Raw genomic sequence first — 27,205 nt, forward strand, 5'->3', positions numbered from 1 at the left:
GGTCAGTTATCTCATTTAAGAGGGAATCCAAAAGTATGTTCCAATAAGTTGGACCACTTATGGACCCCTGCACGCAGCCTTTTGTAGTTTGAGTGCCAAATTCTTCCCCGGCATATTTCACACTCACTCTTCTTCCTTCCAGGTAGCTGTGAGTTATTTTCTGTAGATTTGAGGGGCATTTCTTTTCCGCTAATCTGCACTTGATTGCTGGCCACCATGCACTATCGAAAGCCCCTTCAATATCTAGTGAAACCACTATGCTGATCTTTTTGGCCTTCACGTTATCCCTCAAGTGATGGACAAGATCGTACAGTGCATCCTCTGTACACCGCTGAGGAACGAAACCGTACTGCCTCGTATTGAGTTTTGGTAGCAGGTGCCAACGAATCCTCTTCACTATCATCTTCTCCAGTATTTTTCCGAGGACCGATAGTAGTCCTATGGGCCTATACGACTTTGGTTTACTATAATCATCTTTTCCTGGCTTCCGTAGGACCACTATCGTGGCCTCCTTCCACAATACTGGAAAATAAGATAAGGAGAGGCACCTGTTTACCAAACTCAAAAATATTTGTACGTTTACTTTGAGGGCAGCAACACATATATCTGCTGTAAACCCGTCCGCTCCAGGTGCTTTTTTAGGGTTGAAGCTTTTGGCTGCCTCCATCAGTTCCTCGGTTGTAAAAGGTGGATCTTTAATGCAGTCTTGGGCTTCTGCTATGCTATGTTCAGCCATCCTGCGAGTTTCAGTGTGGATAGAATTGTCTTCTTCCGTTGTATCTTGTGGAAAGAACGTCCTAGCCAAAAGCCTGACTGAGCCCTTGGGGTCCAGAACCGTTCCGTTCTCCACAAGGTAATGGTCCTCATGTATCTTCGAGGTTTTCCTTATTACCCTGTATATGCCGTCCCAGAGGCTTTCCCGATCCTGTGTCCCACAAAACTCTTTCCATCCTTTGGTCTGAGCCTTCATCGCTTCCAGTTCATATTTCTTTTTTGCTTTCAGGTACATCTCCACAACGTGTCGTCTTCGGGTTGGAGCTGCGCACGCCACTCTTCTCTTCTTCGTGACCATTTCTCTCTTCAAGTTATTCAACTCTTCGGTCCACCATGGTAAGTTAAATTTTGTTTTTTTCCCTATAGGTGGTATTGCTTCTTGACATGCTTTGCCTATACTATTTACGTACTTATTAATTACTTCTTCTAATTTTTCTGGTGACCCTACCTTTTCTATTTCTGGAACATTAATTTTATTTGATATAAGTTCCTGTTCCAGAACCTCTTTGAACTTTCCCCATTTAGCTTTCCGTGTGTTATACTTTCTTGTGGTCGACAGGATTCTAGTGCCGGTTGGTTTCTTCAGATGGATTGTGAACGTAATAGCATTGTGATCAGAGCATGTCATACCCTGGTCAACGCTCCAGTCAGAAACTAATCCAATCAGCTCTTGGCTGCACGCTGTGATATCCACGATGCTTTTGCACACAGTTCCATTCCTTATCGTAAAGAAGGTCGGTTCATGCCCTTCATTAACGATGTGCATCCCCATCTCCTCAATTGTGCCCATCATAGCCTCTCCTCTATGGTCCTCCGTCTCACTGCCCCACCACGTACTCCATGCATTTGCGTCTCCTCCTATTATTATGTGATTCGGGTACATCTTTTTGTTTATCGTTTTAATGTGTTCCAGGTAAGGCTCGATCGGCAGGCTGTCTTCAAAATAGATTGATACCACGCATAATTCCCAAGATCGCGTTCTAAGGAGTGCCACTACTATATTTTCCGTAGTAAGTGTTGGTTCTTGAGTAATTTCAATGTCATCATCCAACACTATTATTGCAGATTTTACTGGTTTTGTCCTTGAACGCGTCCTCTGGATCACCCTATATCCTCTCATTTGAGCAAGCTCTCCCTCTGTTCCAACATACGGCTCCTGCACCATCGCGAAGCTAACCCCTCTCTTTTGTGATTCCAGGATAAGTTCCTTCGTAGCCAGCTTCGCTCGTTGTAAATTAGCTTGGACGACCTTGTATACCCCGTCCGTCCCAAATTCTTGAGCCTCCTGAGTTTTTCCGTGTGCGCCTTTAGCAGTAGGCTACCTTCGTTCTCGCCAGGGCATCCCACTTCTTCCTTATCGGGCAACTCTCGTCGAAGGAGTTGTGGTCTGTTCGGTCCTGTTTACCGCTCTGGCAATTGCGACAGGTAGGTTGGTCTCCAGCCAGCCACGACGGGCATTCACTACGAATATGCGAGCCCGCGCAGTGGCTGCAGGTATCTTTAGTTTCTTTGCAGTTTTTTCGGCCGTGACCGTATACCAGACACCTGGAGCACATCACTAACGGAGACTGATCTTTGACGACCACTCGCTGAAGATCTATGTGCACTTTACCTATGGCAGTTAGACTCTGCCATACTGGCGGTGAAACTTGGAGGACTACATGGCTTTCTAACGGATTTCTGGCTTTCCTGCGGTACCTTACGCTAGCCCTGTATTCCTGATCCGGTATCACCCCCAGTATGCCAGAATTTTGCCTTCTCAAGGCGCCCAGGATGTCCTCATCTGTATTAATCTTCAGGACGTTGTGCATTATAATCAGGGGATCTTTGTTTGCCTTTTCCTCCATAAGCAGCGTTGGGTTGCTAGATTTCAGCTTTTCAGCCACTCTATTTAACTCATCGCGAGTCCGGCAACCCAGCACCACCCTCTGCTCACGAGCTTTCCTCAGTCTGTCAACACATATCCCCGTGGTCTTGGCACACACAGCCGATCGAATCTTGGTTATTACATCCTCGCTCGTGTCGTGTGCATCCACCGAGGACACCACCATCGAGTGAACAGGACGAGGCCGTGGAAAAGCACCAACAGGTCTGGACGCCGCCGCCATTGCTGCATATGATGTCCCGTCAGTGACCTTATATTTTTCTACAGTTTCGTTCATTTTTTGAACCTGGTCCCTGACGGCACTCATATCGCACCTAGCTGCGACCACCAGTTCCCGTTGCTGCTTTAACTCCGCCATAACGTCTCTAGCGAGGTCTGCAGCTGTAACAGTCGGTACAGCAGGAGACGGTGCTCCGCCACTGAGCCTCAATGCAATAGCATAGAGGCTAGACAGGCATTCTATTACCGTCTCCTTAATTGTGGACTTTATATTACCCGACTGTTCAAGCTGGAGTTTTGCCTCCTGAAAAATCCGGTTCGCAACGATTCCCAGCTCTTCCAGGGGGCCCTCAGCAGCTGACTTCACCAAGAAGGGCATTTCCGTAGAGGGTGGCTTGATAAGCTTTTTTCGGGGTTCTGTATCTGCATGTTTTACGTTGATGCTAGCAAAGTTTGCCGATCTGTTCGCATTAGATGTTCTTGCTGCCATTTCGGAGAAAGAGGTAACTGCACGCTCACGATTAACCTATTTAAAATATTTGGAGGTGTATAATGCCTTCCAATAGTAGTCCAATCAGTACAACTAACCAAATGTATTATTTAAGGGTGTAAAGTGTCCAATTGTCAATAATTATTATAATTTCTAACCTAACCTAATTTTGGGGTGTAAGAAGCCCTCCAGTCATTAATTAATAGTAAATTATTTCGTTTGGGCTGTGTATAGAGCAACCCAAACTGTCTCTAACAAAATGCCTGGGAGCAAAACCAAGATATGTCAATAAAAATTTTTGGCGGTCTCTTTATGGTATTGCTCCTCTCCTATACCCACAGTAACCGATATAGGGCGGGTAGGGCGGGTTGGGTGGGCAAGCAGGCCAGGAATCGCACCCCGACAGTGGACTCGTAAAAAGTCTCGACCAGGAGCGGCGGTAAGTGTGTTTAGTAGTCAATTTCTTGAATGAAATCACTCAAAGTATGGCAGTTTTGTAGGGCCTATGAAGCCTCGGTTCAAAATTTTTGTCTTTTTAGACAGTCTAAAGTGTGCGAAATTCGCGTGCGCGCCGCTCTCGCGCGTGCGGGTGTCGTGCAGTCCAGTGAGGAGCACACGCTTATGTGGAAATTTTGTTTGAAAATTTAGAAACTCGGAAAAAGTCCAAAAATTTTCCAGTGAAATTAATTATTTTTCTTTTTGCAGGGTGGCGCAGAAGGCCAGGAATCGCACCCCGACAGTGGACTCGTAAAAAGTCTCGACCAGGAGCGGCGGTAAGTGTGTTTAGTAGTCAATTTCTTGAATGAAATCACTCAAAGTATGGCAGTTTTGTAGGGCCTATGAAGCCTCGGTTCAAAATTTTTGTCTTTTTAGACAGTCTAAAGTGTGCGAAATTCGCGTGCGCGCCGCTCTCGCGCGTGCGGGTGTCGTGCAGTCCAGTGAGGAGCACACGCTTATGTGGAAATTTTGTTTGAAAATTTAGAAACTCGGAAAAAGTCCAAAAATTTTCCAGTGAAATTAATTATTTTTCTTTTTGCAGGGTGGCGCAGAAGGCCAGGAATCGCACCCCGACAGTGGACTCGTAAAAAGTCTCGACCAGGAGCGGCGGTAAGTGTGTTTAGTAGTCAATTTCTTGAATGAAATCACTCAAAGTATGGCAGTTTTGTAGGGCCTATGAAGCCTCGGTTCAAAATTTTTGTCTTTTTAGACAGTCTAAAGTGTGCGAAATTCGCGTGCGCGCCGCTCTCGCGCGTGCGGGTGTCGTGCAGTCCAGTGAGGAGCACACGCTTATGTGGAAATTTTGTTTGAAAATTTAGAAACTCGGAAAAAGTCCAAAAATTTTCCAGTGAAATTAATTATTTTTCTTTTTGCAGGGTGGCGCAGAAGGCCAGGAATCGCACCCCGACAGTGGACTCGTAAAAAGTCTCGACCAGGAGCGGCGGTAAGTGTGTTTAGTAGTCAATTTCTTGAATGAAATCACTCAAAGTATGGCAGTTTTGTAGGGCCTATGAAGCCTCGGTTCAAAATTTTTGTCTTTTTAGACAGTCTAAAGTGTGCGAAATTCGCGTGCGCGCCGCTCTCGCGCGTGCGGGTGTCGTGCAGTCCAGTGAGGAGCACACGCTTATGTGGAAATTTTGTTTGAAAATTTAGAAACTCGGAAAAAGTCCAAAAATTTTCCAGTGAAATTAATTATTTTTCTTTTTGCAGGGTGGCGCAGAAGGCCAGGAATCGCACCCCGACAGTGGACTCGTAAAAAGTCTCGACCAGGAGCGGCGGTAAGTGTGTTTAGTAGTCAATTTCTTGAATGAAATCACTCAAAGTATGGCAGTTTTGTAGGGCCTATGAAGCCTCGGTTCAAAATTTTTGTCTTTTTAGACAGTCTAAAGTGTGCGAAATTCGCGTGCGCGCCGCTCTCGCGCGTGCGGGTGTCGTGCAGTCCAGTGAGGAGCACACGCTTATGTGGAAATTTTGTTTGAAAATTTAGAAACTCGGAAAAAGTCCAAAAATTTTCCAGTGAAATTAATTATTTTTCTTTTTGCAGGGTGGCGCAGAAGGCCAGGAATCGCACCCCGACAGTGGACTCGTAAAAAGTCTCGACCAGGAGCGGCGGTAAGTGTGTTTAGTAGTCAATTTCTTGAATGAAATCACTCAAAGTATGGCAGTTTTGTAGGGCCTATGAAGCCTCGGTTCAAAATTTTTGTCTTTTTAGACAGTCTAAAGTGTGCGAAATTCGCGTGCGCGCCGCTCTCGCGCGTGCGGGTGTCGTGCAGTCCAGTGAGGAGCACACGCTTATGTGGAAATTTTGTTTGAAAATTTAGAAACTCGGAAAAAGTCCAAAAATTTTCCAGTGAAATTAATTATTTTTCTTTTTGCAGGGTGGCGCAGAAGGCCAGGAATCGCACCCCGACAGTGGACTCGTAAAAAGTCTCGACCAGGAGCGGCGGTAAGTGTGTTTAGTAGTCAATTTCTTGAATGAAATCACTCAAAGTATGGCAGTTTTGTAGGGCCTATGAAGCCTCGGTTCAAAATTTTTGTCTTTTTAGACAGTCTAAAGTGTGCGAAATTCGCGTGCGCGCCGCTCTCGCGCGTGCGGGTGTCGTGCAGTCCAGTGAGGAGCACACGCTTATGTGGAAATTTTGTTTGAAAATTTAGAAACTCGGAAAAAGTCCAAAAATTTTCCAGTGAAATTAATTATTTTTCTTTTTGCAGGGTGGCGCAGAAGGCCAGGAATCGCACCCCGACAGTGGACTCGTAAAAAGTCTCGACCAGGAGCGGCGGTAAGTGTGTTTAGTAGTCAATTTCTTGAATGAAATCACTCAAAGTATGGCAGTTTTGTAGGGCCTATGAAGCCTCGGTTCAAAATTTTTGTCTTTTTAGACAGTCTAAAGTGTGCGAAATTCGCGTGCGCGCCGCTCTCGCGCGTGCGGGTGTCGTGCAGTCCAGTGAGGAGCACACGCTTATGTGGAAATTTTGTTTGAAAATTTAGAAACTCGGAAAAAGTCCAAAAATTTTCCAGTGAAATTAATTATTTTTCTTTTTGCAGGGTGGCGCAGAAGGCCAGGAATCGCACCCCGACAGTGGACTCGTAAAAAGTCTCGACCAGGAGCGGCGGTAAGTGTGTTTAGTAGTCAATTTCTTGAATGAAATCACTCAAAGTATGGCAGTTTTGTAGGGCCTATGAAGCCTCGGTTCAAAATTTTTGTCTTTTTAGACAGTCTAAAGTGTGCGAAATTCGCGTGCGCGCCGCTCTCGCGCGTGCGGGTGTCGTGCAGTCCAGTGAGGAGCACACGCTTATGTGGAAATTTTGTTTGAAAATTTAGAAACTCGGAAAAAGTCCAAAAATTTTCCAGTGAAATTAATTATTTTTCTTTTTGCAGGGTGGCGCAGAAGGCCAGGAATCGCACCCCGACAGTGGACTCGTAAAAAGTCTCGACCAGGAGCGGCGGTAAGTGTGTTTAGTAGTCAATTTCTTGAATGAAATCACTCAAAGTATGGCAGTTTTGTAGGGCCTATGAAGCCTCGGTTCAAAATTTTTGTCTTTTTAGACAGTCTAAAGTGTGCGAAATTCGCGTGCGCGCCGCTCTCGCGCGTGCGGGTGTCGTGCAGTCCAGTGAGGAGCACACGCTTATGTGGAAATTTTGTTTGAAAATTTAGAAACTCGGAAAAAGTCCAAAAATTTTCCAGTGAAATTAATTATTTTTCTTTTTGCAGGGTGGCGCAGAAGGCCAGGAATCGCACCCCGACAGTGGACTCGTAAAAAGTCTCGACCAGGAGCGGCGGTAAGTGTGTTTAGTAGTCAATTTCTTGAATGAAATCACTCAAAGTATGGCAGTTTTGTAGGTCACAATGTTAAGGGGTTAAGGCCGCAGTCTACCACGCAGGCCCAGCACGGATCGGTGGACTCCACACACCTTTGAGAATATTATACTCAGGCTTGCAGGTTTCCTCACGACGCAACGTTTCCCTTTACTTTTTTTTTTTTTTTTTTTTTATATTTCTAGACGAGCGCTTGACTGCAATCAAACCTGATGGTAAGCGATGATGCAGCCTAAGGTGGAGCGCGCTTGCCTAGAAGATGCCTATTCACTCTTGATTTGAAGGTACTAATGTTGTAAGAACTGGGGAAAATGGAAGCTGGAAGAGCATTCCAGATCCTAGCGGTGCGAATTAGAAACGAAGATGCGAAGCGCTTCGTACGCGTCCGCGGTATATCGACCACGTAGGGATGCAGATCCTTCCGGTGCCTCGCGGTTCGATGGTAAAAAGGCGAGGGGGGAACCAGATCAAATAGTTCTTGAGCACACTCTCCGAAATATATCCTATAGAATACCGAAAGGCAGGCAACCTTGCGACGATGCAACCGTTGAAGCAAGTGATATATAATAAAACGCACTTATATCAGAAAAGTTAGTATGCGCGTGCATGAAATTATCTCATATTATAAAGATTATAAGAAGCGGTGATAGCACAGAGGGTAGGACTTCGATTTCACTTTCGGGAGACAGAGTTTGACACCCAGCAAGTTATGTGCGTTTTTAAAGCAAGCAAGTTTTTGACGACGTGGTTTTAAGTTGGCGGTCCAGGGTTCGGCAGGGGAGATTTGGGAATTTATTATTTTCAATTTTTTCTCTGGTCTACTCTGGAGGGAGCCATCAGCCGCAGCTATCTACCACCCTACCGACAAAGACGTACCGCTAAGCTATTTAGCGTTCCGGTATGCATCCTCACTGATCACCACGTGGGATTAGGTCAAGGATTAACTTGTAGTATAATAAAATAAAAAAAAGCTATAAAAACTAAAATATCACTTTCTTTTGCGGTTAGCAAGTTTGCCAGGGTGGTTATCAACTACTGTCCTTGCGAAAAATTAATAAAATACTTCGGATTCAAGATGAACTTCTTACCTTATAGTAACCGGTGTCATCAGTAGGACAGTTGTCACGTTGTCCAAGAACGTAGAGAAGAAGGCGGTGAAGAAGCAGAGACAGTTGATAAGTGGCCACGTCCTGCCTCCAGTTACCTTCGAAGTTATAACACATAATTTTTATCTCACTCGAAACAAAATTATCTCAATTTTCTCGAAGCTTTATTATTATGAAAATTAAGATTAATTTGCTATACTCCACCTAAAGCAGGAGAATCTGTATGGTGCTATTATCATCAATCTTTATCGCGAAACAGATCTTCGGCAATGTTTTTTTTTTTTTTTAATAAATAAATAAATAAATAATAAATATACTACGACAATACACACATCACCATCTAGCCCCAAAGTAAGCGTAGCTTTTGTTATGGGTACTAAGATAGCTGTTGAATATTTTTATGAATATAATACATATAAATAGTAATAATATACAGATAAATACCCAGACACTGAAAAACAATCATGTTCATCACACAAACATTTTCCAGTTGTGGGAATCGAACCCACGGCCTTGGACTCAGAAAGCAGGGTCGCTGCCCACTGCGCCAGTCGGCCGTCAAATGTACCGCCTTCGCACGTTTCGCTCCGAATCAGAGCATCCTCAGGAGATGTGGACTTTACCATGAATAATTGTTTTGCGGAATCTTTAAAAATATTCATTTTCAATTATTAAAGTCAACATCTCAACAGCGGTTTCGGAACGAAACTTGCGTAAAGGGTAAATTGCCGAAGACCTGTTTCATGCTGTGAGAAATCAGATGCAGCCCTAACATCATATGCAAAATTAAAATAAAGTACCTCCTGGCACTTCTGTAGGAACTATGCGCGTGTCGTTGTTTTATCTTCTATAGGGTTGTCACATGTAAACACTTAGAATGTTTTGCATTAGTTTGTATCGAAATATAAATATGTTTCTTTTGATTTAATATTATTAAGAGTGATTGCTTATGAAATATACTAATGCACCCTACAACATTATTCGGTAATTCGGTTACACGTTGTATGTATGTATTGTTTTGTATATCAATCAGGAAAGGAAAGATTATAAAAATGTCTACTTGTATTTACTTCTTTATTTCTATATGATTACAAATTAGCCATTGACTGCAATCTCATCAGGCAGTATGTGATGATGCAGTTCAAGATAGCAACTAGCCATCCGGTTAGTTGTATGGCATATTAAATCTATACACCAGAACGGTGTCTACATGTAATCGTACCAGAAAACGAAAACCTTCAATACGTCTTAGTACTTAGCGTGGCCGAAGCCAGGGCCCCCACTTATAGCCCCACAGCGCTCACTGAGCCAGAGATTTAGCTATTTCTTTTTATTTGTACATTCTCTGTGAAAAGTTAGTATATCTATCTTAAAATTCATTACCTCAAAAGCAACAACAGCCAGGTAATCAAATAATCCAGTTTCAGCAAGTATAGCCACAAGGATCATCATGCTGAACAGCAGCAGCAGTGTCTCCATGTCCAGCCAGGAGACGAGCTCGGGCAGGGAGGGTCTGGCGCCGCTCAGAGCCAGTACAGCTACTCCAAGAGACGATGATAGTAAAGCGGCAATGGTTCTGTTTACTACCTGAAAAAACAAAGAAAGTTTTTTTTCTACGACAATACACACATCGCCATCGAGCCCCAAAGTAAGCGTAGCTTGTGTTATGGGTACTAAGATGACTGATGAGTATTTTAGTGAATGATATTCACAAATACTTATAATATACATACATATAAGCACCCAGCCACTGAAAAACATTTATGTACATCAACACAAGCATTTTCCAGTTGTAGGAATCGAACTCACGGCCTTGGACTCAGAAAGCAGATTCGCTGCCCACTGCGCCAATCGGCCGTTTATCTGTTTATAAATTTGTTTGTTTGTTTCTCACATAATATCTCCGGCACAACCAAACCAGTTGCCACTGGCTTGACAACACCATTCACCCGTTTAACCTAATGTATCGTTTTTAAGGTTCCGTACGACAAAAGGAATAAACTGAACGCTTATAAATAAATAATAAATAAATATACTACGAGCATACACACATCGTCATGTAGTCCAAAAATAAGCGTAGCTTGTGTTAAATAAATACTTATAAAATAGGTACATATAAACACCTAGACACTGAAAAACATTCAGGTTCATCACACAAAGATTTTCCAGTCGTGGGAATCTAACCCTGAACCTTGAACTCAGAAAGCAGAGTCGCTGCCCACTGCCCACGGCCGCCCAACCCTTACAGGATCACTTTGATGTCGGACTGTCTGTCTGTCCTTATCACGGGAATGCGTGGAGGTATGGAATTGTAATTTAAACCATCAGGTCTAAAACACCTTGAAGCTGTGAAAAATCGAACTTCTGATACGATGAAATCTTTGAGATGTCTCTCAATAAGTTCAAAGTTTATATAAAACGTAAGCTTACAGAAAAATCCTATTATTATATTAAGGATTATTTAAACGATAAAAAAGCTTGGGTGTGAATTGCTCTAGCTCTATTAAGCTATGCTTAATATAAATTTACTGGAAGATGGTGATAACAAAAAAAAAAAATTACCCGGCTAAGTTTGTTGTGGGCTCTTTTTAGACCAGGGCGCGTTTGGAACCCTCGTAGCTTTAGATTTAAGTTGGCGAACGAAGTTATCACCAGCGCCTTATAATTATGTAAACAAATATGTATGAACGCTTCATAAGTGCCTGTGATAGGCCTACTTGAATAAAGAAATTTTGAATTTGAATTTGAATTTGACGTAAAAAAATACCGTATTTGCATTGTCCACCATGCTTGCCAAGTGCGGATTGGTGGAATTCAAACTGCTGCATGCAGGTTTCCTCACGATATTTTTCTTCACCGTTAAAGCAAGTGATTTTAACAAGAACCAGTAACAATTTACCATATATCTAGTGAACTTACCTCAAAAATAATCAAGATATACAGAGCGCAGAGCAGTATAGACGCGTAAATGATGCCATCCTCTTCTGACAGCGGATTTAGTTGGTAGCTGACCGTCAAAGGTACGGCCTTGTTACTACTGGTACTCATGCGGAGGTACACACTGGTTTCTGGAAGAGGGAAGAGACTTTAGGGCATAGTACTCTGGTGTGTACCTATACTACCTACCTATACTCAATGGGACCCCGGATATCGGAGGAGGACATTGTTGGGTCAGATAATAATCTAACTTAGGCATGCATTAGTCGACCTTTAGCCAGCAGGCAGCGGCGTGCACTTCATACATACACAAAAGCTCTGCCTACCCTAAAATCTTTGTGTAACTCAAAAAAACCACCACTGCCAGCAGGATTTTGTTATCATATCATCATCAAATCAACCCATTACCGGCCCACTACAGGCCATGGGTCTCCTTCCACAATGAGAAGGGGTAGTTCACCACGCTGGCCCAGTGTGGATTGGTGGACTCCACAAACCTTTGAGAACATCACTATATTACAAATATTTTTTCCTTCACCGTCGAATAAAGTGATATTTAAATTGCTTAAATTAAAAACGCACATAAAGAAGAAGAAGAAGTGTAAGCATACCGTTTCTACCCGAAGAGGAATTCTCAGCAGTTGTATTCAAAGGCCTTCGTTCCTTTTTAGGGCCTCTGTGTTTCTCCAGGACAAGGGTTTGTGATTCCGATGCACTGGGCGAAAAGTTTATGACGTCATCCGGCTGAATATTAATGATCCACAGCGTCGAATTCTGAAAAAAATAACAATATACAAAATAACAATTTTATACATATGTCTGCTTGTTGGTTTGGAAGGCCTTTTATACACAACAATTTGCATATTATAAAACAAAGTAACCCGCCGCGTCTGTCTGTCTGAAAAAATTCCATACGGTTTTCACTAATGAACAGAGTGACTAATGCGAAAGGTTTTAGTTCATATTTTATGATGGTTTTCTTTAGCCGGCAATAGCTGAAATATAACGATGTTTGTTTAATATATCATACCGAATTGGAGCGTTACTGGCATACGCCGCGAAAATTATTGATGTTTCATAAAAATTATGTACTACATGTTTAAAGTAATCATTATTATCTACAAAAAAACCCCCGAGGCTATATGCCTAACTGTTAACGTCACAATAACAGCTTTTTGTTGGTTGAAGGTTTTTTTAAGATATTAAAACATCGATCACTATTTATTAGTGATAGATGTTTGCTGCAGACAAAGTTTTGCGGGTCAGCTAGTAAAACATAAATGAAGAATGCCGCAGCTTTATGAACACGTGGAAATCCCCTATTCCCACATAGCTCGGAGTACCGATGGACGTTGGGGTCTTAAGGTGCTGGAATGGCGTAACCGCAATGGCAAACGTAGCGTAGGTCGGCCCCCAACAAGGTAGAAAGATGACATCAGCTATCAGGCGAGAAGCTGGGAGCCGCTGGAGGCAAGCGAACTGCCTACAAAAGACCTATGTGACCTAGACCTTTAGCAGTGGCCGTCAATTGGTGATGATTATGAAGATGGTATCATTTTTATCTCCAGCCTAGCTCTATATTTAAGGACCTTCATATAATCTTTGGCTTAGCTTTTCTTGAGCTTTTTAAGAAAGGCTTAAAAAGCTCAAGAAATACACAGAAGAAGGAACTCTTTAACGATCTCCCTGACGCAGCGGGTAGCGCTTTGGTTTTTAGGGGGCTAGGTCCTGGGTTCGAACCCCGGAAAATTTATAATTTCTAAATTTTCTTTGGTCTTGACTGGTACGAGGTTTCGGACGTGGTTAGTTAACAGTACTGACAGAGATGTGCCACTAAGCAATTTAGCGTTCCGTTACGATGTCGCGTAGACTAATTAGCTGTATGGGTTTAATATAACTGACATGCCCCTGACATGTTAGCCCGTTACTATCTTAGACTATATACACTTACCAGCAAGCAAGATACTTGTAGAGAATAAAAAAATAAAATATATGTTAAAAATTTACATAAGCTTAACTATACTCTGCGAAATGCAGGATAATTCGTACGGTGTAATTTATAACTTTTTCCCGTTCTACCACAGAACAGCAAGACACCGTGAGTGTTGGCATCCTTATGTGGTAGATATTCCATCAACACGCACGAAACGTTTTTTATCCACGTTTCTGATGCACCGCTAAGATGTGGAACGCTCTGCCAGCAACTGTGTTTCCTGCCACGTATAATTTGAGTACCTTCAAGGCTAGAGTGAATAGGCTTTTTCTAGGCAAGCGTGATTCAACCAAAACCTCATCATTGCTTTCTAACGTGCATGATTGACGTCAAGCGCTGGCCTACCATTAATAAAAAAAGGAACCCAAAGTAGTTATTGAAGCTTGTTCACAATATCTAATGATCAGTGAAACATAAGACAAATAAAATACACGTTATTGCCGTAGCATCTTTTGTATACGATTTGTTACGTTTCAAACGAAGCAATGCTCACGACGTTAAACAAACATAAAGTGTAACAAGTGGACCATTGTAAGCATGGACATGTGAATTCTCTTTAATGGTAAATATTTATGAGATATGTGTCATAATGCTGTTACGAGTGTGTAGAGACAGACTGTTTTGTGAAGCATCCATATTTTTGTACATTTATACATATATCCATACATCCATTCTCACAAACTTTCGCATTTATAATATTAAGAAGTATGGTACGCATGCATTCGATCGTTGTCCCATATGCCTTGCCACTTGCTGTTATTTGTGAAGAGTTATTCCTTTATCTCCGACAATATTTATCAGATCTTCAGTAAAATTAGACACTACATGTTTGATAGTATACGCTTTCAAATAAAAAAAGAATTATTAAAATTGGTTCAAATTTAACGGCGCTATGAAGTAAAATTGATAGAAATTTTCATGTCGTTTCCCGGAGGGAACTTATTTTGTATCGGGATAAAAAGTATTCCATATGTTGACCCGGAATATCAGCTACCACTATACCAAATTTTATTTAAATCCGTTCAGTAGTTTTCGCGTGATTCCCGGACAGACAGACAAAAATTAAATGAAAATCGGTTTTGGACTCAGTATCGATTATAAAGCACCCCCGGTCAAAATTTTCAAAATATATTAAATGTACAGAAATCTTCCAGTAACAGTTTTATTATAAGTAAGTATAGATTACATCTATATATATAAAATAAAGTTGTGTTAGTTACACCATTTATAACTCAAGAACGGCTGGACCAATTTTTATGATATTTGATTTTTTGGATTCCTCTTAGACCGGAATAGGATAATAAGTATTAAAATATAACATTCATAATAAAAAAAGATCCGCGGTACGACGTTCGCCGGGACAGCTAGTGTATGATAAAAATGCTTCGGCAGTTATCACCATCACTAACATTAGTGTAACATGTTAAATGTATGAACGCTTCATAAGTGCCTGTAATAAGGTCTACATGAATAAAATATTTTTGAATTTGAATTTGAATTTGTTTTGTTGTTTGTTTTGTCGCGTTGCGCGTTTGTTTGTCATACCCCTAATCAGTTTCTATGCGACATCGCACCGGAACATGAAATCGCTTAGCAGCACGTCTTTGTCCGTAGGATGGTCACTAGCCAAGTTTGTAATAAAGGTAAACCTCAATCCCGGGAAAGTTAGCGGTTATCCTCGTGCTTTTCCGGGATTAACAGTATCATAGGTATATGCCCATCTCTAAGATGCAATCTTGATACGCATAAAGATGGGTGTACTGGAGCCGACTATAGGTACCTAAGAAACAAATAAAAGACATTTATAATAATAATAAAAAAAAAAATAATAAATATATTACGACAATATACACATCGCCATCTAGCCCCAAAGTAAGCGAAGCTTGTGTTATGGGTATCTACTAGTTGTAATTGATGAATGATTTATAGGTAAGAATAATATACATACTTCAAATATACAGACAAACACTTAAACACTGAACTGAGAATCGAACTTACAATCTTGGACTCAAAAAACTGGATCACAGACCACTGCGCCAATCGGCCGTCAAACTTAGCCATAGTATTTCAAGCTAAAACAACTATGAGAACGCGTTGTTTATTTAATAAATCCAATGTTGTTATATATAAGACATGTTGCTTCAACTAAGAACATTATAATAATGTTTGCTGTGTTGCTGATAACGTGTGATAGCATGGGATTAGTTTAGCTTAGTTTACATTTCAATTCCTTATGTGATTTTCTCAAGGTCATGGCTTTATGGTGGCGTTCCATTGCTGCGCACTAAAACTGGACTGGACAGTTTTTAAACTGACTTTTTTAGTACTAATTGACGGCCTTACAGATGGCCCACCTGCAGGGCTAGCAAAGGCAGGTTACAAAAATGATATCCCCTGATTGTATCCCTGACTATAATATTAATGATACTATATTTTATTAATGTGTCCACCTGTTAAAGTACGGGAACACGGAATAGGAGAAGTTTACCCCCGTTTATTATTACACATGTATTATTTGGATATTATTTCCACTTGTGCGCCAGTGCTCTGAGAGTTGATAAAGCTGTGGGAGGAGATACATTTTTATCCTTTCCCAAGGAAGAGGATTCTCGTGCCCATGCTAGCCGTGTTACGTGCTACGAGTATATGTAAAAAAACGGGGGTAAACTTCTCCTATTCTGTGTTTTAGCTGGTTGATACGTTAACTATATCCCCTGTCAAGGGATATAAATTATAATCGGGGATATAATTTTTGTCTCTGTCCCTTCAATGGTAAAATCTTCATACACACGCTGATTGACGAAGAATAGGGTTGCCAACACAGTATTATCGTCTATTTCATATAGGTACTAGCTATTGCCCGCGACTTCGTCTGCGTTTGATTTTGTTTTGGTAGAGTCACTACACACGGACAGACTTGACGTTTCAAAAGTGCTTGTATTAGGCCTACTTGAAATAAATGAATTTTGAATTTGAATTTTGAATTTTTGAATTTTGAATTTTTGAGACGTAGGATAAAATATATTAAGGAAGGCTTGTTTTTTCTAAAATAATTTAAATGTTTGTATATTTGACGGCTGATTGGCGCAGTGGGCTGTGATTCTGCTTTCTGAGTCCGAGGGTTCGGTTCCCACAACAGGATAATGCTTTGTGATTAACATGATGGTTTTTCATTTCATGATTGTTTATCTGTATATTATAAGTATTTATTTACGTATTTCATCCATAAAAAAATAGTAAAATTACTTAGTAGGCAGTAGGTACCCATAACACAGGCTACGCTTATTTTGTGGCTAGATTGCGATGTGTGTATTGTTGTAATATGTTTATTTATTGATGTTAAAAAAATACCGACAGCCACGCCCTTCAGACTCTTTGTAAGACTAGACTATAACGAGCAGTAGTTAATTTTTATTTATTTGTGACGTCATGAAGACGTGATACTCGCATGGCTAGCTTGGGCATTTCATCATAACACATGTCACATGCAATGCAACTATGCGTACGCTGTTCACGCAGCGTGCGGAGACGTAGCCTTGCATCAGAGGGGATGAGACGGGAGAAGAATAGGGTTGCCAACACAGTATTATCGTCTATTTCATATAGGTACTAGCTATTGCCCGCGACTTCGTCTGCGTTTGATTTTGTTTTTTGATGATATCATGAAGCAGGCGTTACTTTGCGGAAATCCATGATATATCATGAAAATTAAGCCTAATTTGCTATACTCCGCGAAAAGCAGGAGTATCTGTGTGGTGTTATTTATAATTTCTTCAACCCTTATACTCCGCACCAAACAGATCTTCGGCAATGTACCCTCTACGCACGTTTCGCTCCGAAAACGGAGTATCCTCAGGAGATGTTGACTTTACAATGAATAATTGTTAAGTCAAGAGATGTTTAATATAGCAAAGTATAGCAAAGCGCGGAGTATAGCATATTAGGCTTAATTTCCATGATTTTCATGATAAGAAAGAGAAGTTTCTTAACTTTTCCATACCAGTCTCGATAACTATTGTCAATTTTCGAAACCAAGAGGAGTTTCTGAACGCACCCATTGTAAGTGACGTGAAGTGAATATTTGAAGTGCGATAAAAAGAAAAACTTTATTGCAACACAACACAATAGGAAAACAGTAATAGTACTTAGTGCTAGGGTGCAAACGGCGGCCTTATCACTAAAAGTGATCTTTTAAAGGCAACCTGAACGTACGAAGCCGATAAAAAAGTGGAAAGTGGATAGTGCATAAAGGAAGTTACAAAAAAACATACATACTACATTTACATATTAACTACAAAAAAACCGATATAAAATTTTATATACTACATATATAAATTTATGATATTTATGATATTCATTTATGCTATTATAAACTTACATAATACTCAATTACATAGATAAGTAATAATTTTTTACTAGGTATTTTTGTTTTATTTTATTTTTGTGGATTTATTTATTTATTTTTATTTGGACTACCTACAAAATTACGTGTATTATAGTTATGAATAAAGCTAGCCTTAGGTTACTAATGACACATAATTTCACATATAGGTAGTCACAGCATGCACTGGTTAGTATGTGCGATAACTCAATTTTATACAAGCATTATTAAAAGATATGTAAATTTATAATAATAAAATTTAAACAGAAAGCTTCATAAGTGCCTGTGATAGGCCTACATGAATAAAGAAATTTTGAATTTGAATTTGAAATAGAAACTTACATTACCAATGTTAATATTTTAGGAACTTAGAAAACAAAGTTAGGGTACCTAATTATCAGATTACGAGTCACCTTTAGCGAAGTGCCAAACGTTTTAATAATTTTGGTTTTAAATTTTCCTAATGTATCATTTAACAAATCAATACACTCACCTTTAGCACTAAATTAATTATACAATCTTAGCCTAAGGTATTAAGGAGTGGTGGCCGAGATTAGTTCTATAAAATTTGTTAGTGAAGAGTGGAATAGGGTACCGCGGCATACGAGAGGGAACCTTAAGGTATATTTGGCTCAACAATTCAGAGTTATCAATGGTGCCGTTTATGAGCTTATGTAGAAATACCATATCGTGTAGCCTACGTCTTTCCGATAGTGAATTTAACTTGAACGACTTGAGTCGATTGTTGACATCACTCGTCTTTGAGAACTCTATGTAGAACTCTCAGGCATGCAGGTTTCCTCACGATGTTTGCCTGTACCGTTAGAGCAAGTGATAGTTAAATTTCCCCAAATTAAAACGCACATAACTCCGAAATGTTAGAGGTTGGGGATCGAACATGGTGCCCACGAAAGGGAGTCGAAGTTCTAACCACTAGACTAGCACCGCTTACTATATGTAATCTATTCCTCTTTGGAAAAAGTTGGCAACCCTAAACGAGAAGCTTCGTCATCACGAGTCATCACACACATAAGAATGCTAATTTACGACTATGTACAAACATAGCCGTGATTTAATATTCGCATACGGTCTGTGCCGTAATGGAAAGGTAGACATGTTGTCAGGCTATTTAGAATAGGTGTTTACACGGTGTTGCCCGCGTTTAATACGGGTTTATACAAATACTATTGTTTACAAATACATACGTTTGTTATTCTGGAATAAAAACTAGATTCTGTTACCATGGAGGGTAGGCTTTTAATTGACTTTATGCCAAAAATCAAGGACTAACAAACAATTACGCTTTGGTTTTATATATTAGTTAGGATTTGCCATATTTTTATAATACGATACCTAAGGTAATTTTGGACCTACCAATGCATAAGTTTAAAGAGTTTCTTAAAACACATTTATTACAGAGAGGTTATTATACAATTAATGAATTTCTTAATGACAAGGACAAAGTGCTTGGAAGCATCCGGCTCCGCTTTCATTTCTCACAAGATAGAAAAATGAATTTTAAAATGTAAAATGTAAATTGTTGATATTGGAAAAGAGCAACTGCTGAGTTTCTTGCCGGCTTCTTCTCGGTAGAATCTTCTGTCTTCCGAACCGGTGGTAGAGTCACTACACACAGACAGACTTTATGTTTCAAAAGTGCTTATATTAGGCCGACTTGAAATAAATGCATTTAGAATTTTTTGTATTTTGTGTTTGATTATCATCATTTATCAGTCCACTGCTGGACTAAAGGCCTCTTCGAACGGAAGAGTTTTCCCAATCCTTATTTTTACTTATAAAAATAACATAATAAAAGTAAAAGAATATAATAATTTAAAAAACAAAGTTAATATAAGAAAAGCTATCATCATCATCATCATATAAACCCATTACCGTCCCACTACGGGGCACGGGTCTCCTGGGTTTAGACCTTAGTCCACCACGCTAGCTCAGTGCGGTTTGTCGGACTTCACACGCCTTTGAGAATATTATGGAGAACTCTCAGGCAGGCATACAGGTTACGTTTTCCTTCACCGTTGAAACAAGTGATACTTTAATTGCTTAAAACGCACGTAGTTTCGAAAGGTTACAGGCGCGTGCTGGGACTCAAATTCGGCCCCCCAAAGTTAAGCCGTAGTCCTAACCACTTTGCTATCACCGCTTTTAAGGAAAATAAATGCTCGATAATAATGACTATGACAAAACTTTCCCTGTCATCTCCGTAGACCTAAACTTAAACCCATAGAATTATAGCTTTATTATACCCATAGAAAGACAAGCTTCTGCCCGCGACTTCGTCTTCGCGGACTCCAGAATTGGGTCTAAAGCTTCGCTCGTAAACAATTTTTTATCTCACCACGGAAACTATTTGAGATATCAGTATAGAAAGTACATGTCCTTATCCATACCATAGGCGGCTTAGCTCGTAAACAATTTACAATTTTCCCTCGGAAACTACTTAAGGAATTGGGATAAAAGGTAGCCTATGTTCTTTTCCCGGTCAAAGACTACATGCATGCCAAATTTCATCCAAATCCTTTTAGCCGTTTTTGCGTGATTGAGTAACAAACATCTATACTTTCACATTTACAATATTATACAGTAGGATTAGTTAGAAATGAGTGTACTATAAACTGTAAACCTATAAAGGTGACAAATTCGCTGCTGAAAACCCTTTAATAAAGAAAGAAAACAAAATCTTCAGTGAGAATCAGTTGTGAACGTCGAGATTCCGTACACAACGTGCGCAGCAATGTAACAGTACCTTTATGCGAGTGGAAAACCAAGAAATACGAGACCTATTTGCCGAACGAAAAAACAAATCGAACGAAGCGTTTCTTGAAGTAAGTATAGTTCTCACATTACAAAACCGCAATACATTAGATTGTTTTACATTCTCGGTTTAACGATTGAAAGTTGAGAAAAAGATCGACAATCATAATAGGTGATGATTTAATGAAAATGTATTTTCTATCGACTTAAGGAAATGGTTTTCAGAACGCTATTGTTTTCAAATTCCGAATAGAGTTCCTACAAATGTTAACGGCCTTCTAAATAAACTTGGAAATCCTTGGAATCACTTCAGAATAAGTTATTCAGTGCTCAGACACTTCAAATGAGGGCACCTTTCAAATGTCACCATCATTATTAAAGTACCACCGCACCGGCCTACTATACGCATGGGTGTTATGGGCGTAGTTCACCACCCCGGCCGAGTGTGGTTCGGCAGACCTTAACATACTTCTGAGAACGTTATTGAGCAGGAGAACCCTCTGGCATGCAGGTTTCCTTACGCTGTTTAAGGTGTTCGTTTAAAACGTACATAACTCAGAAAAGTGCGAGTCGGGTATCGAACTCTGTCTCTCCTAATGTTAGGCCGAAGCTCTAACCACTATTATAGCTTAGCAAGTATCAAGTTTTATGAAAATTAAGCTATACTCCGCGAAAAGCATGAGAATCTGTATGGTGTAATGAATAATTTCTTCACCAATAATTCATTCATTGTATAGTTAACATCTCAAGGGGATGCTCCGGTTTCGGAGCGAAACATGCGTAGAGGGTACATTGCCGAAGATCTGTTTTGTGTGGAGTATAAGGTTTGAAGAAATAATAAATTACACCACACAGATTCTCGTGCTTTTCGCGGACTATAGCAAATAAAGCTTAATTTTTATAGTATATCATGGATTTCCGCAAAGTATCGCCTGCTTCAATCCAATATTAAATAGAGCATGACAAATATCTGAATAATTTATCAGACGTTACTCAACGTTTATTTGTAACTCGAAGAACTCGTCTGGTCAAGATGATAATGTCGTTTAGTGTACACTTACGTTTTTTTAAGCAAATTTTTGATAAGCTAATCTTACAAATAAATTGAATGTAAAATCAACATTTAATATTCTTAAAAAGTGTTTGTATAGGTGTCATACAAAATCTTTAGTTCACTGTGTAAATATTATTAAATTTAACATTACGTTATAGACGTTATGATGCCTACGATAAGAATAGATGAGGCTAGGAATTATGGTGTATCGCAAATACATAGTGGAGGTTTCCGCCCATATCTCAAGAACTGGACGAAATAACTTTGAAAGTATTTTTCTCAAAGTTAACTTTTTATCAGAATTTCTTTAATTGAATGCTAAAACGGCATCAAATGTCTTCAAAATAAGTAAAACAAATATACTACGACAATACACACATGGCCATCTAGCCCCAAAGTGAGCGTAGCGTGTGTAATGGGTGCTAAGATGACTGATGAATAATTTACATAAATACTTTGCTGCTGAACATAGATTGTTAGTCCCATAATCCACGGTCCTGGGCCGTTTGTTTCCAGAGGCTTCCAGTGACTCGTTGGGGGCTGACCTACGCTGCGTTTTCCGGTGCCGGGTCGCCATTCCAACGCCTTGGAACCCCAACGTACATCGGTTCTCCGAGCTACGTGCCCCGCCTTTTGCCACTTTAGCTTTTTATTTTAAGAGAACGAAAATTGCATTGCTTTTTTTGTAAATAACACTTTATCATACCTGCGCTTGTTTTCTATCTCCTGAACTCCTGTGCAGCCATAGCTGCAGCAAAGTGGTATCGTTGCTCTTCGAATCCGCGAACGGTCCAGACAATGATACCGAAACGGTGAAATCTTCTTGGGTTGATTTAAGGTAGTATTCTGTAAGAATTAAATATTAGCAGATTAATTATCATTCGAAATTCAAATTCAAAACTCATTTATTTTAAGAAGCATTATATAAGCACCTTTGAATAGTCAAGTCTGTTTGCTTTGTTTTTTCATGAAAGTGATGACGAAGTAAGATAAGATGGTAGCGGGCTAACCTGTTGGGGAGTACGGTAGTCATCCCTACCCCCTAGTCATTGAATCGCTTAGCAGCACGTCTTTGTGAAAAGGGGGTAACTAGCCACGGCCAAAGCTTCCCACCAGACGAGAACAGCGAAAATTCAAAAATAATAAATTCCCTAATCGCCTCTGCCAGGAATCGAACCCCGGGCCTCCTACTTAAGCGTGCGTGTGATAAAAGTCGTTAAAGCCCACTAGCCCGCATTGGAGCAGCGCGTTGGGTCTTTGTTCTAAAACCTTCTCTTCTATGAGACGAGGCCTATGCTACACGAATTCAACATAAATAATAATTGGGTAGACATTGCTTTTGTGCAAACATGAAGTGCACGCATTTGCCCTTCGTAAATGCCAAAATCTTTTCTGATTTATATAAATAGAAAATCCCGTGGAAACTATTTGTTTTCCTTTTCAACCTCTTCAACCATCGTCTTTTTTCTATTAAAGATACCACATTCACCTTGAACCTCTCCAACGTTGACCGCAGTATGCAGTATCACATCATTCTTCTCGTTGTTCAGGAGCAGGGAGATGGTAAGTAATGCCCAGCAAGCAACAAGAACTGACAGCTTCACCACTCGCAGGGTTCTGTCGAACTGAAAGTCATGAGAAATTAATAATATAGCGCTGGTCGATAGATCACTGCGCTGCAATAATTGTTGACATTACTATTCCACATGATGATAATCTGGTGAAAGCTGAAAAGGAAAAGGTATCTAAATTCATGGACCTCGCTCACGAGATTACCGCCATGTGGAGTGTTGAGTCGACCGTTATTGTTCTGATAGTCGTTTCAACTTTCAGTCAATTGTCTACTCGCGAAAAGCTCCGATCAAGATCTTAAGAAGCTTTCGCTAGGTTGTTGGATCAAGGGTCAGATACAGACGACCTTGAAACGGCGCGTATTGTGATGAGGTTTCTCACTCTGAAGCTCTGACCGCCGGTTGCTTGTGCATTCAAAATCCCCACAAGCGCGATTGATTGCCTTGCGAGGTGAGAAAAGTAGATAGAGTATTCAACTCTGGGTAAAAGCTGCCTTCGTTTAGGGCGCCCTTAAAACACTTGCTGCACTCAGGATTCTAAATACAGCACTTTCGCTACGCTCGGGAGTTACTCTAAAATCCCTCGTGTGTTTGGGATTTATCCCGGCGCACGTGACTTAAGATATCCGGAGGTAATCATTATAACGAACCTGTTTTTTTCGTGCTGACGGAGGAATTTTCTTCTCTTCATCGTGTGGCACCTTTGGTTCTATTAACCTGTAATATAAATACTTTTTAGACGATTCGGCTGTTATCGACATCGGTATGTCATGTGATTTTTCCAGAGATGGCAGCACCGAGGCATTAGCGAAAATGGCAAATGACATGTTCCAGATATTTGTAAATTGGTGGATAAGTTTTGGAAATAGTTGATTTAAAAATGAAATTAATTACGATTGTGAGATTCAATTGCACGATGACTTACAATTATTTAAAAAGTTAGACCTATACTTTACCTACCTATAGCTACCATGCATAATTATAGCTTGCCTTCTAGTGGTTATGGGTGTAAACTTTTACTCAACTGCCAAAAAAAAGAGAGAGTCTTGTACGTGTGTGTATGTGAGTTTCGCTATTCCACCTAACTTCTGCGCCTCTCGGTCGTTCGCTGACTGACTCTGAGCCTTCTTCTATCTGTTTTTTCTTTCAGTAATAGTTACCAGACCAGATAGCCAACCTGATGATAAGTGGACAACCATCGCTTATAAAGCGAGCAAAACTTCGCAGGGTATGCAACAGCCTACTAAGTTCCGCATTTGGACCATCAAACTGAGGCGTGGGTGTTCAGCCCCATATACCTTTAATAACATCGGCAACCACACGAAAATGCTGTTTGGCGCCAGAAATAACCAAGGCGTTAGTACTTGTGGAGCTCTGTCACAAAAATCTCTACTAGTAGAAACTAAAATGTGTATAGCCATAGATTAAAAAACTTACCTATTATCAACATCTTTGCAGTTAGTGTTTCTGTCGATGGGCTCGTGAACATCGACTGTAGAATCCGATATTTTTTTGTTGAATATATTTCTGTCGCCTTCAGGCGTGATCGGGGTGGTGGGTGTAGACTCCAGTTTGCCTGTAGAATGAGATGCTTAATTATATACGGCGACTTTTTTTTTTGTCAACAGTAATCCAGTTAATCGGTAAAAACAAAAAAAATAACAGAAACAAAATTAAATCCAATAACTAGTGTAAGTGGCGCGGTGCGGTGGCGTGCCAATGCAGCAGAAAAGATACTCAATTTGATCAACTGCTTCCTTTCGAAGTATAGAAATTTATGTTTTGGTTTTTTGTGTATTTTAAAAAAAACCGGAACAAATAAATTTTAATTTTTTTAATATTGTTGATGCTTTAGTCCCAGTATTATAATTCTGATTATAGGAAAGTTAAAGTAAGAACAGTGACTTTGAGTACTGGAACCCGAACACTGACCAACCAGTGGCGTGCAGAGACAGTATGCACAGGGTATGCAGATGATATCAAATGAAGAAAATCTCCATTACTAGTTATAAAAGCGTAAGGATAGAAAGAAAAGAAAAGAAAGAAAAAACATTTATTCATGTTGAGGATAGGCATTGTAAGCGTTATAAAAAGCCTACCTTTAAGTATTTATATCTCGTACTGGATATACCCTCTATGCACGCCACTGTGAACAACACCCGGATTATACTATCTATAACTCTATAGTATATCATAACCTTGACGTCCCTATATTATAAGGATTCATTTTTACAGGGAAATATTTATAAAAAATGCTGCTTGAAGCGACGGTGTATGTATGTCCCCAGACTAAGTCAACATTAATTTTGTGTTGACGCAGTTGACCGTGCCTTAGATACAAAAACCGGCCAAATGCGAGTCGGACTCGCGCAAGCAGTATTCTGTACCATTGCAAAAACTGCAATCAAATCACGTCTGTTGTATAGCAGTCGCCTCAAATATTAATTTTACTCCGTTTTTTTGTTATAGCCGCTACAGAAATGCATCATCTGTGGCAATCACAACTGTCTAACTATAACGGTTCATGGGATACAGCCGGACAGACAGCGTAGGGTCCCGTTTTAACTTTTGGTACCCAAACTCTTAAAAACAAAGTGAACTTACCATGGTGTTGTTCATACAGCTGCTTGAAGGGCGCTAGTGCCGGATCGTACTTGATAGCGTCTGGGAGGTCAACCCAGACCTCCAGGCTGCCTGGCGTGAGGTCGCTGCAGGACACCATAGAATATACACTGTTCCTCTCCTTTTTGGTGCGCAACTTGCGCATTTTATTAAATAGCGTCGTCATTTTTCACTGATTCTAATCACATCTTATACTATTATTGAAAGCTGAAGAGTTGGTTTGTTCGTTTGTTTGTTTAATTTAATACGATAATCTCAGGAACTACTGGTCCGATTTGAATAATTATTTCAGTGTTGGATATCCCGTTAATATTAATATATCAAAATGCTAAGATTCCCTTTAAGAGTTCTATAAAAAAAGTCCGAGACAGCGTATCTCGTGTTTTAAGGATGATTTATAAATACGCGGACGAAGTCGCGAGGGACGGCTAGTTTTAATATAAACTCACTGTTCTTATTTGATGTTTGAATCTGTGTACAGTAACTAACTACGTTAAGGAAAATAATTAATAATAATGTAATAAATAAATAATAAATGAATATACTACGAGAATACACACAATGTGTGAAATAATAAGTGTGTCAAACAGAAATATCTAGAGGCATTGATTTTTTTTTAAATTCCTATACAAGATACTGACTGCAATCCCACCCCAGCAGGTAGGATTGCACAGTCTATACTTTTTATACTTATAATAAAACTTACTGGTAGATTTCTGTACATTTATTAATATTATTTAAAAATTTTGACCGGGTGATGCTTTATAATAGATACTGAGTCCAAAACAGATTTTTATTTAATTTTTGTCTGTCTGTCTGTCTGTCCGGGCATCACGTGAAAACTACTGAACGGATTTAAATAAAATTTGGTAAAGTGGTAGTTGATATTCGGGGAAAAGCAAACAGCTTCTACAGGATAGCATCACTATTTTTTTCGCATTTGTCTTTCAAAATCGGGGTAACGGAGTTTTAGATGGACGTGGTTTTTTGGATAGGCATAGTTGAAATATTATAAGTTTGTTTGGTTGAACGCGCTAATATCAGAAAATTCTGTTTCGATTTGTAGTAACAATTATGGCTATATAACATCACGCTACTATCATTAATGAGAAATGTTGCAAAAACTGCAAAAAATATCCTTTTTAAGAGATTCTGATCCGTGCGATGCGTGAACGGTAAACGTTACGCCAAACGACGGAAGTATGTAAGTATATCGGAATTGTTGTTTCTTTAAAGTTATATAAAACAGTCCGCGACAACATACGACTACTTTTTGAAGTCGACTCATTCGCGAACGAAGTCGCGCGGGTCCGCTAGTATTTCAATATTGTTAATCAAATATAATTTAAAATCTAAATTTATCTGGCCAATATAAATTAATAGTTATCAAAAGTTTAATTATTTACCACTTTATAAAATTACTGTAATATGAGCTATCAAACTGTAAATTTCCAAGTTATATCCATGAAACTTGGTACTTTGGCTTTTAATCCATACTTACTCATAAAATAAATGTGAAAGTACCTATGTTTGTTCGTTTGTCCGTACTTACGCCTTAACTAAGCAACCAATTGACTTAATTTTT

General features: G+C 39.8%; 1 protein-coding gene across 5 annotated transcripts in view; it reads right to left on the reverse strand.

The window, feature by feature from the left end:
• The window catches only part of LOC120628412 (P protein-like), a 78,819-nt gene that overhangs the window by 23,163 nt on the left and 28,451 nt on the right, over positions 1-27,205 (reverse strand). For 2 of the 5 annotated variants that reach the window (XM_039896769.1, XM_039896768.1), the window contains 9 exons: positions 25,603-25,706; positions 24,436-24,574; positions 23,649-23,715; positions 22,917-23,052; positions 22,134-22,273; positions 11,839-12,001; positions 11,210-11,358; positions 9,674-9,877; positions 8,273-8,388 (listed from right to left, as the gene is read on the reverse strand). In XM_039896769.1, the coding sequence (XP_039752703.1) occupies positions 8,273-8,388; positions 9,674-9,877; positions 11,210-11,358; positions 11,839-12,001; positions 22,134-22,273; positions 22,917-23,052; positions 23,649-23,715; positions 24,436-24,574; positions 25,603-25,706 (1,218 nt within the window). Of the gene's footprint in view, positions 1-8,272; positions 8,389-9,673; positions 9,878-11,209; positions 11,359-11,838; positions 12,002-22,133; positions 22,274-22,916; positions 23,053-23,648; positions 23,716-24,435; positions 24,575-25,602; positions 25,828-27,205 lie in introns of all 5 variants that reach the window. The other 3 variants (XM_039896770.1, XM_039896771.1, XM_039896772.1) reach the window with 2 other exon arrangements.

Source organism: Pararge aegeria, chromosome 12 (genome assembly GCF_905163445.1).
Source record: "Pararge aegeria chromosome 12, ilParAegt1.1, whole genome shotgun sequence".
NCBI classification, from domain to species: Eukaryota; Metazoa; Arthropoda; class Insecta; order Lepidoptera; family Nymphalidae; genus Pararge; species Pararge aegeria.